We start from the raw sequence: 11,738 nt of genomic DNA, 5'->3' as shown, positions 1-11,738 counted from the left end.
TCCATAGGCTAATGTTTACTATTTATAATCCTACTTACCTCTAAATGCTAAGTAACCAAAGTCTCTCCAGTCTTTCCTCAGAATTTCAATGCCTGACACTGTCTTTTGCCACTTCTCTGTATTGCCTCCCATGCTCAAATGTGTCCTTTATTTCGGCCCAGTCTGCCTACGTAACAGCTTGGTACTTGCAGTAAACTACCCAATATGTTGAAAGCATCCAATGTTATCTCCACTCAAAAGAAGGGAGGTATTTAGGTTATTCATCTTTTCCCTTCCAATGTTCTCCTTTCCTTGAATGCACTCACGTGTTGAGGTACGGTTCCAGCTGTCTTCAGAGACAGAATTTTGCCCGTGGCGGGCAGGCTCGGCAGGGGTGGCCAGGAAGCCGACTGCTGCCCGCGATTGGGCCCATACCGCAATTTCACATTGGTGGGGACGATTAAGGCCTGCCCATCATGAAACGCAAGCGGTAGGAGGGCGAGTGGGCTGAGTGCGAACTTCATGCATGCACGCAAGTGAGCGCTTCAAAATATCCCTGAGGCACAGAGCTGCCTCAGGGAGAAGAAGCGCTGTTAAAAAAAAAGAAAATGAAGAAAATAAAAATGTAATAAAACATGTCCCCCCAGGGACATGTTATTAATTCAATTTTAAAACTTTTATTTTATCCTTGTTTGTTTTTGGAAACCTCATCCCGCCCATGGATGAGGTTTCCAAAAAAATGCAAAGGCCTTTTCACCTGCCCGTCAACCGTTAGGTTGGATGGTCAGCAAAAAATTTAAGTTAATCGATTACTTAATGGCCTTAACAGGCCTTTTAATTGTCAGGCGCATGCCCACCGACCAAATTATCGCGCGACAGTGCGTTGCCATCGGTAAGCTTGGCTGACGTCAACGCGCGTCATTTCACACTCGAGCAGGTTGGGCGTGCGCCCGCCCGCGGAGCGAAAATTTCTGCCCCAGGTGACTGTTCTTCATGTATGAGATTGGAAAAGGAGTCTTGGGATGGTATTCAATATTGGGGGGAAAGGAGGACAACATGCCACAGTTCAATTTTGTTCTCATACCATTCACACACATTCACTTTCTAGTTTAAATAACTGACCAGAGCCTTTTTATTTGTATTCTAACAACGAGAAGATGGTGTACCAATCTCAGGAGTAAGAGGTCCAGTCATACTTTTGGGTTTTTAAGAATTAAAAGTAAAAGTTTTGCTAACAAAAACAAAAGAAAACTTAGCACACAAAATTACAGTTACATAATTAAGGTTAGTCTTACAACACATTCCCCCAAAACTCTGTACTTGGTCAAACCCACAAGTAAACACCTTCCAGGCAACACTTCGTAATAGATGTTTAAAAATGAAAAATCCAGTAAAATACACAAGGAAAACTGCTGTAGCTTCAATAAAGGTGTACCACATGACCTTTACCCCCTTCCACTTTGCAATAGAATTCACTTCAGAATAACACTGCTTGCTGTAGCCCAAGGCTTCTCAACAGCTCAAACAGCTCCAGCTATCTCCAGCTTAACAGCTATCCAGTTCAATAGCTTAACAGTTCAATAGCTAAAAACCCGGCTAACCACAGTAACTTTAATATACCTTTTTCCCCTTTCATCTCAGTCCCATTTTTCTCACACCCCTTTGAAACTCAAACCCTTCCAAATATAAGATCTTTCATGTTTCCGTCTTGTCTTTGCTTTTGGGTCAATAAAAATATACCTATGGACTCCTGCAAGATGCAAACATTTTCCTTGTTGCCTCTGATTCACCTTTGAAAGTCAAACAACCTCTCAACTTATCTAAAAATGCAAATGTTAGATCTAATCTCAAACTTATCACCTTTAACCTTTTCATGTTTCCAAATCCTAGACAGCCTGACTCCTTTCAACCTCTTGCCCAGCTTAATTAAATCACACACAGGCACCCAGCCTTTTTTACAGAATACCACAATATTCCCCAAAATATTTTTAAAAAATCCATTCTCACAACAGCAGTCAAGGATGGGAACTTAGCTCATTTTTCCTGTGATACTGAAGCAAATGGTAATACCCCTGTAGTCATCATCTGAGATCTGCTATCTTAGCGCAGACCAAGAATTGAATAATCACAGCCATCCCATCTAGAAAACCGTTACTCTTTATACATCACTCTCACTTCTTTATCTTTACGCATTCATGAATGATTTGCTCCACTACGGAATCCTTAGAAGAAAATACAGAAAGACAGAAGCAGATGAGAATTATGTTTATTATTTTACTGAGAATATTACAACATCCAAACCAGGAAATGCTGTGGTAAATTATAAAAATATACATTTGCACTTGAAATCAGAAACTCTTTACATTAATATTTGCTGCATTATCCAGGATACAGTGTCATTTCTCTCATGTCATCCTATGCATTGAAATGTGAGCATGCTTTGTGCATGACAGTTTAAAGATGATCCCTCGCGGATGCTTTTAATTTAACTGATGAAGCATTTTGGAGCAGAAGAAATTTCAAACAAGTAGTTTAAAAGGCAACAAAGTACCACAGAGTGCAAAAATTACTATCCCTTTTAATGTTTCGCAGTGATTTTATTTCAATGAAACAATTAAAGCTCCATTCATTCCTTTCCGCGGTATCCCTATCCTACCCACATATGACTATTATTCACGACTGAGTCACAGTTTTATGCAGCAAGACAGACTATGGTCAAATTATCCATACTTTTTCGTACCTTAGGCAAATAAAACATTTATAGTATCTATTGAGTGTTATATATAAAAGGTTTACCTTAACTGGAATATTTCCCACTAAAGTCAGATGCAAGTTACTATTACAGTGCTCAGTTATACATATAGTTTGAAATACTATTAAAACAAGTAACAGAAAAACAGAATCTCCTGAACAAACAAATTCTGGTATTTAATTTACCACCAAGTGTTAGTCCAACATAATACATTCTCTTTGCACCGTTCCTTTTTAACTACAACAGCTTGCAATTAATTAAACTAGGGTCCTGGGTGCCTTGAGGAAAGCTGGCTTCAGTTTCCCTAGTAGCTTTACCACAATTTAATGTTAGGATCCTATTTAATCACATTAATGAGTCTCTAGGTGCGGTAGTTACAAGCTTTGGACTAACTAGTTAGCTGCAGATTGTACAGGCATTTCATTATCTTCCCTCAGCATGTAAATTTGTCAGCATAAAGCCGTCAAGGACAGCTGGTGAGTGGAAACGGCAGTTCTGAAATCTTGCAGTACAACATTTGCTAACAAAAAAAGACAATAAGAACAAAACATAAAATACACATAAAACGCCCATCATATATTTAAAAATTGGAATCACTTGTTCCTCAAATGTTTCTCGATGTGTATAAACATAGGACTGTAATTTTCAAATATTTTAATCTACATGCATGACATAAAAAACAAAAAAAAAAATCTGTAAATGCAGAGCAGACCTATCAACAATTGAAGAGATAAAATCCAGGTTTATATGTTGAATAAAGACCCTTTGTCAGAATAGTCATGACTACCAGCCTCTCCCTGGCTCTTGGCTTTTCAGACACCATTGGGCCTGTTGTGCATTACGTTATTTTCTGTTTGGATTTCAAATTTCCAGTATTCACAGTTTTTATTTTTTACTTCTACTGTTCAGTATTTAACACTTGCTAAACTGCACCTTTTCCTGCTACTCCACTTTTTACATTTTAAATTCAAGTGTAAACATGCATCACACTAACACGGCAGCAGCTGGTATACTTAATATAATTTAAAGTTTAATATTATTTCTTGGCACTCGGATATCATCGGGGTAGGATTTAGATTCATGTGTCTGATATTGGTTGTGTCATGTGGATTTGGGGGGTTGGTGAGGGGGGTTGGGAGGGGGGGGGGGGGGGGGGGTTGCAGTGATTGGAGGGAGCACCAGGTAAAAGCCACAATGTTCATCACAAGCAGGGAGGGAAATTATGAGAGGCATCTCAAGTTGCTCTCGTACACTTACCATTTGCCCAATGAGCAATAGTAGCTGAGGCTACCTGCCCATCCTCACACCTGAGGAGTTCTGTATCATGTGGTGTGCTCAATAGCAAGGAAAGAACATCTTTAAAAAATGGGAAGTGAAGTCAATATTTAGCAGTTTTTATGCACCTATGTAGTTTCATACTTCCATTAGATTGTTACAGCTCATTATAAAGATTGTACTTATAGAAAGCATTTTAAAAGCTAAAGTTAATTTTATAGAACAAATGATGAAAAATTTCCTGTAACGTACACAGTTGAGTGATTAAGCTGGGAAGTGTTGGATAATTAAACAACATTATGGTTTGGTGTTTTGTGCTTGCTGTAATGTTAAATATTGAAAGCAGTTCATATCTGAACATTATTTCCCTTTTCAGAGGTCCTGTTTGATATATACAAAGCTTTCTCTTTCTCTCCCTTTTAACCAAAAATGTAGCTAAAGTTTTATTTTTTTAAACAAAACTCAAAGCTTTGCTAGTTTCTGCCAGGATGTTTGAAATTTGCAACATCTTACACAGGTAAACTACTTTACTAGTGGTTAACAACATTCTATCTCACAGCCAGTCAAATAATTCTCACAATTTATAAGCAAGGAAAATCAAATAAATGAACTTTGCCCTGTATCAGCTGAACCCAGCAACAAAGAAATCTCCAATAGTTTTTTGGCTGTAAATAATTTGATTGGATAGGTTATATTTGCATAACCAATGTTCAAACATTCACATTGTTGCTTGGTTCAGTCGTGATATTGGCACAATAAGATTTTGCAACTCCCTAAGCTGCACTAGAGAAAATGCAGTGCTTGTATAAGGCAAAGAGCCAATAGTTTCAATACTAATATCATCAAGTGTTGCATTCAGACTTTCTCTGACTAAGAGCAAAAATGATTAAATTTGGCAGTTTTAAAAAAAATCTTTAAGCAAATATTTACAGAATAATGAACAAAAATATTTCTAACTATTTAAATACATATAAAACTAAAAGTAAACAAAGTGTAAAATTGTCCGCATACATCAGACATCCTGGTTGTTTTTGTGTCCCTTTTGAGCAGAATAGTATATCCCCAATATGCTTTGGCACTGGGTCATCTGTATAGATGCCTTTTCAGGCAGAAAGGTAGTTATCTGCTCATTTTTATTTTGAACGCACATTTACCAATATATTGGCTGTCTGATCAAATTTTAAAAATATTTTATGCAAAATTTTACCTTTCAATATTCCCTCATTTTTTTCTTACAGTAAGGACAGGGTAGATACACACAAAATATAAAACATGTTTGCACATTACAGCTTCCCCGGTTAAGTTACATGGTGAATCTCAGTAAGTGGAGAATATCTGCTTTGAAAGATGTTCTTACTGTGTGAATGACATGAGCACAATGGTTCTGAACTATATTTGGCCCAAGTCCCTGAATTCCAATATGTTGCACCATATCCCATATGTTAGACAAATGTGAATTCCCTTATTCACTACAGTTATGGACCCTTGTGCTTCCCAGGTCTTTTTACAGTGTTGTTAATAACTAAGCATTTTTGTCAGATGCCTGTGCCCAATCTTTTGGGATTAGAAGTCTATAATTGAATAAAATCTTGCATTGTGATCCATGAGGTTTTTTTTCCATTCAAAGTAATTCTTGGGCCTTCATTTCAACATTAAGCCAGCATCAAAGAACAAAAGATCAAAAGTAATTGTAAATAATGAGGCATCTTGTTAAGTTAATTAGCAGAAGCCTGTTTTCTAAAATTTAGTACACACAGCCCATTTGTTCAGTTAGACACATATCTTGGGCTAAAAATTGCTGTGGCAGGCCAAAAACAACACCTGTTGCTGGACTTCCCTTAGTCTTTTAATCTCCATGATGTCTTACTCTAAATTGCTGGAAGTACAAGCTAGAAAGAGTGCAACCCTTTAAAGGGCATCTAGCACCTGAGTGAACAGGGCAAATAACTGTGTACCTCCTTAACCAATCAGATTGAAGGATAGTGAAATGAACTGCGCAGAGGTTGAACCAGGAAATGTAAGGTAGAGCGGAATGAAGCTCCACACCAGTAATGGTTTTCTTTCAGTGCCAGTGAGGTTAACTGGCAGTAATTAACACCTTTCAGGCTGTTAAGAGTTTTCTTAGAGTTGAAATGAATTGACAACTTTCGACAGCGACTTTGCAAAATACCTACCATGCAAATACATTGAGTGGTGTGAAATTGCTGTATTTTAATGGGAGCCAGACAGCAAGATGCCATTTTCGAAAAGCTAACGACCAGAGCAACACAGCTTGAACAGCAACATTTGGATTTATGTGTCGCATTGCATCGCACATCTGTCCTCACCTGAAGTTGCTGTGGTATTTGCACTTTAATAACAGCAAGTGCTATTAACCTCACTGTTATTTTGACAGAAATTTTTGGGCCATTATCTCTGCCAAGACTGGGGCAACATAAGTTGAAGTGCAAAGCCCTTTTTTGGAGGGAATTGTAATGCCTGAGAAGTACAGAATTTTTGGGAGGCTGAAAACATGATATAACATATGTAGATGACAATGAAATTTACCGTTGGGGCAAAGTATTTTATAATGAGTGATTACTGAACATCAGTGGAATGAAGGAGGAAAAGATTTTTAACTGACCGACCATTACCTAAGGGACATCTGGAGAAGATTTACTTCCCTGTACTGTAGGATTGGTTGTGGAAATCTCATTCTCTCAACAAAATTTCATTCTCTTTTACTGGTGGCATTAAGGTAAATAGTATCTAGTAGAGTTAGCAGAAAATACCTGCATGATTAAAATGAGAGTAGTGTCCACAGACATCCTATTGCCCTTAACAGTTCTGCAGAAATGTAAATTCACTGAGAGTGTAATTTATATCAATTAAAGCAAGTGGAAGTACAATTGTACTGATGTTATAGCAGAGTTTTACCACTTAAAAGAGGAATTTAAAATAATGAAGGAGTTTGATAGAGTAGACATAGAGGTGTTTCCGCCAGGGGAGTATTCCAAAACTGTGGGCCATAAATACAAGATGGTCAATTGTAAATCCAATAAGTAATTCAGGGTAACGCCTTTACCCAGAGAGCAGTTAGAACTTGCTACCGTAAAGAGCAGCTGAGGGAAATTAAGTAGATGCCTTTAAGGGAAAGCTAGATAAGCATATGAGGGAGAAAGAAATAGAAGGTTATGTTTAAATGTAATCGAGTGGGGGGAGGTTCATGTGGAGCATAATGCCAAAGATCAGTTGGTCTGGATTGCCTATTTCTGTGCTATAAATTCTATATAATTGTAGGTATGCAATTTTGGTTACTGTGGGGTCATCCATTTTTAGCATTTCTCCAAGATTAGTACAGCCTTGAAACAATCACAAGAAGAAGGGCACCAACTTTAACTCTAATTGTCATTTGGTAGTACAGAACTTGAGTATTGCTGAAAACAGACATTTTGTGGAAGTTTCTCTTCTTGCACTCATCAGGACAATGTCAAGGAAAGCAACAACTTCGTACTGTATGAGAAGAGAGTGCTGATCGGCTGGCAAGTGGACTCTGACTGGTAGAGGTGATGCCATGGAAAATGCACTAATTACTGGTGACCAACAGTTAACTGTCAAGCTTTGTCTGAAATAGTTTTTCAGAAATATTCAACTTTAACTGTGTAAGCTCTCTAAGAAAAACAATCTCATTATGCAAGCTTGAACTGGTGCTCATAGGAGCCATCACTTCCTATCAGGCCACCACTAAAAGATTAATTAGGATCAGACAGCTAAAAGATCTCAGATAAGTTAGATCAAACAAATTAATTATCTGTGAATGAAAATGTCATGAAGAAAGGAGTAAGATGTGAAACAGTAGATCTGTTGTTCTCTCACATGCTGACTTAATTTTCTCAAATTACTTGCTGAGATCTTAAAAGTAACTCAGACAAAATCATTTTCACTTTTATCAACACAAACTGTTATACCCATTTTCCTGCCAGTTTTCTTGACATCCAGCTGGCAATAGGAACCATAATAATAGTAGTCCCTGTCCACAATTTTTAAAGTATGACGTCAAATCACCTGATGTGACAAATTATTTAGAAAAATATGAGAGCAATCCAGATTGAACTAAGGGAGAGTAAAGAAAGTCGCCATGATGTAAGGGATAGTGGAGGAATATTATCACAGACCAGTTAAGAAATTTAGGATTCAGATTACGATCAAGTTTTCTGAAGCAGCACTATGACCAGTATTATTCCCAAAGTGGTCAGAGTATCAAGGGATATGGAGCAAAGGTGGGTACATGAAGTTGAACTGTAGACCGACCAAGAGCTAATTGAATGGTGAAACATGCTAGATGCGCTGAATGACCTACCCACGTTCCTATTTGGTGATATCACAAGCTTTTGCAGCACATGGTTGTATTATTGACGATTACCCACCAATGACTATCAAAGATATTCAAAGTTAATCATGAGGCAGGTTTACAATGTAGTTTGTTATACATTTTTCTTCTTGATTGATAAAGAGTAATCACATTGTTAAAAACTGTACAGTTGACAAGTCCATGTAAAAAATGAACAAAGGTTTCTTATTTGCTTGGGCAAGCTGTGTGCACGCTTAGAGATTGTAACTGTACTTATTTGGCATGAATAGACATCATTGTTTCAATACTTGTTACCTCCAGAATTTTAGTTGCCAGTAGCCAATATCCTCCAGTGCCACTTTCACTGAGCTGTATCAAGATATATTAGTGCTGTGATACCTGTCTATTTTCAAATAGATGAAAATGCACTCACTACTTATTGCAGATTCCCAGCTCACATGTTATTCTCCATTAATGTCCTTTTCTGTGAGTGTAAGTGTTAAATGTGCCCAGCCTGCAATCACAGAGGAATCCGATTCTAGGCAATAGGTTGGAATGGGCAGAAGGCTTTTCAAAATCAGACTTGACCAATATGGGACTGACTGTGAACATGTAAGAAACAAATTAGGGATTGGTATGGCAACTGGGGCTGTCAGAAATGTTCACACTGAAGTATTCCAAGGCATATTTTACAAAATTAATGTCAGCAGCAGGTCACAAGTCAGAGTACTATAGGTGAAACAATGTTGAATCTCTGCCTTTTGCTTTCAATAATGCTCTGAAATAAGCCATCACTTACTCAGCTCTGAACAATGTTAAAATATCCCTCACATTTGACCATTCCAGAGGTTCAGCAAATTCAATCAGAATTCAGTTAGAGTTGAAATGAATCATTTTCTTGAGGTTGTGTGTATGTGTGTATATGAGAGTGAGAGAGAGAGAGAGAACGGGTCAGTGAAGGCTGCCTAAGAACTTTGTTGTGCAAAGTAGATTTGTTCAATTAAAATTGCTTTTTCTGGAATTCTTCCCTAATGCATGTAGTACATGAGAAGGTGCCAAGTTTAGGTAAATCTATCCTGTTTAGTCAACAAAATTTTCTCATGTCAAAATTGAGAAAGCGGAAGGGGGAGCTCAGACTTTCCAGTCTTAAATTTGATGTGTTTACTTAGCTGATGAAATTTTCCAACACACTAGTTGGTAAAACATCTCCCCTTCCTAATCAAAGCTTACACAGTTTGAAAAGCCCTTGTTTGGGCAGGTATCATGACAGGGACTGCTCCCATTCTTTTCATATGTGCCTGGGTTGGTCCACTGCTATCAACCTTGGCCTCCTCTGCTGGGGTGTAGGTAATGGGTGTCTTATCCTCCTCAGTTGATGGTGTTCGAGGCTGCTGGAGGTAAGGGGTTCCATTCCTGACAGACTTGACTGAACAGGAACCAGACCCTGTGCTCCCTGTCCCCACTGAAGACTGTGCATTGATGAGCTTTGCCTTTGGTGCCTCAGCATCTTCCCTGTTCAGTGCAATGAAAGAAAATAACAAAGTATAAACCAAGGCTTGAATTAAGAATGTAAAGAGACAACAAATCCAACTTTACGACACATTTTTGCATGAGACAGCAGCTCTTTGGAGCAGGTTGGCACCCGCAATTCCACATGTAGAGGTTTCTGAATTTGACCATTGTGAAGGCGGCATGCGGATGCTAGTCTCTTTTTAGAGATAGAGGGTGAGATAAAAGGGGAGTTTCAATTACATATATAACAATAAGATCTGTATTTTTAAAATATTTTTGAATAGAAATATGAGCACTTTAAATGTTAGGTATAGCTGCTTTGAGAATGTAGCACTTTGAGATTGTGATATGCACAAATAATTACTTTCAAGAAGCATTTCCTGACAGACATCTGCTTACATATTCTGTTAAGAATGAAGGGTAGCATGAGGAAAAACATTTTTATGTAGCGTTCAGATCTGGAATGCACTGCCTGAGAGTGTGGCAGAGATGAATTCAAGCATGGCTTTCAAAGGAGAAAAATCTGCAGGGCTATGAGGAAAGAGTGGGGAAATGGGACTAGCTAAACTGCTGTTGCATAGAGCTGACACAGACTTGATGGGCTAAATGGCCTCCATCTATGTTGTGATCATGCAATGATTATAATAGATATCTCAGTAGGTTCAACAATGTCTTGAAAAGTACGTAATTGACAGCTGTACATGTGTGGGCAAATAACGTTTTGATGCACTTTGTCCAGGAATGAATAGAACATTTGTATAAGGCTGTTTGAGGGATAGGATCATGGTTCCTTGTAGTCTGTCTAGTGAACAATCTTGCAGCTGCGAGATATTATTTTGGTTTTCAACTCGACAGCTTTCACCCAATCAATCAGTGATTCTGAATCTGTGCTAGCTGGTGCAATGCAGAGGTTCTCGGGGTTGTTCAATAGTCAATGACCACATGGGTTTAGTCAGGGAATATGCTCAAAGTCCAACAAAAGCAAAATGCTGAGAATGTTGGAAATCTGAAATAAAAACAGAAAATGCTGGAACTCAGCAGGTCTGGCAGCATCTGTGGCGAGAGAAAAATAATTAACATTTCAGGTCAAGAACCTTTGGAACAGCACCTCATCTTTTGATTAGGCACTTTACAGCCCTCTGAACTCAACACCAGGTTCAACAATTTGAGGCCATAAATTCTGCCCCCATTTTGTTTCTTCTTATTTTGTGTGCGCCAGCCTTAATCTCGTTTTCCATGTTGTTGTTTGTGGACACAGCTGGTCAATATTCTGCTGTTCACACACACTGTAGAGCAATCTTTTGTTTCTTTACCTCCCTTAGCCTTTTGTGTCATGAGATCTTTTCTCAGTTCACCTCTCCCGCCCACCTCCCTATCACAGATCTTCCCTTTTGTTCTTCACCCTCCTCCCCCACCTTTCACTTGTTCAAAGCCTGTTACATTTCTATCTGCCTTCACTTCTGAAAAAGAGGTCCTTGACCTGAAACATCAACTATGCTCGAAGTCTAGTTTACAGCACAGGAAAGTATGCTTTGTCGCTTTCAATATTGCAAAGGGAATAATAATAACATCAATAAATAAGGTAAATATATAGGCCAGGATGCTACAACTCCACCTGCCACTGGGATCTTCCAGACCCGTCAATGGACTATTGGCTGGGCCGACTGCCATGAAGCTATTAATGTATATAATATTTTGGAAAATATTTTTCTTTTAAAATAGAGGTTTGGTCTGCGGGTGTGCCATCTTGGATTAAAGCTAGCTAGTCTGAGTGCTTTAATATGTGCTAGTTTGAGATGTAAACAGAGAGGTCGAGTGCATTTGCATTTTTTTGACTACAGCATTCAAGAAGTGGGGTGAAAATTGACGTCTTTCTAACAGCTACCAAGC

At 38.4% G+C, this 11,738-nt stretch overlaps 1 protein-coding gene across 2 annotated transcripts in view; it reads right to left on the bottom strand.

Annotated features, from left to right (window-relative positions):
* Positions 1–6,811: 6,811 nt before the first annotated feature.
* Positions 6,812–11,738, bottom strand: part of clmpa (CXADR like membrane protein a) — a 134,707-nt gene continuing 129,780 nt past the window's right edge. For both annotated transcript variants that reach the window (XM_078531866.1, XM_078531858.1), the window contains exon 7: positions 6,812–9,848. In XM_078531866.1, coding sequence (XP_078387992.1) covers positions 9,563–9,848 — 286 coding nt within the window. In that variant the 3' untranslated portion in view covers positions 6,812–9,562. The remainder of the gene's footprint in view (positions 9,849–11,738) is intronic.

This window comes from Cetorhinus maximus, chromosome 2 (genome assembly GCF_964194155.1).
Source record: "Cetorhinus maximus chromosome 2, sCetMax3.hap1.1, whole genome shotgun sequence".
Taxonomy (NCBI): domain Eukaryota; kingdom Metazoa; phylum Chordata; class Chondrichthyes; order Lamniformes; family Cetorhinidae; genus Cetorhinus; species Cetorhinus maximus.
The sequence above is the reverse complement of the archived record's forward strand: the minus strand, read 5'-3'. Positions and strand labels throughout refer to the sequence as shown.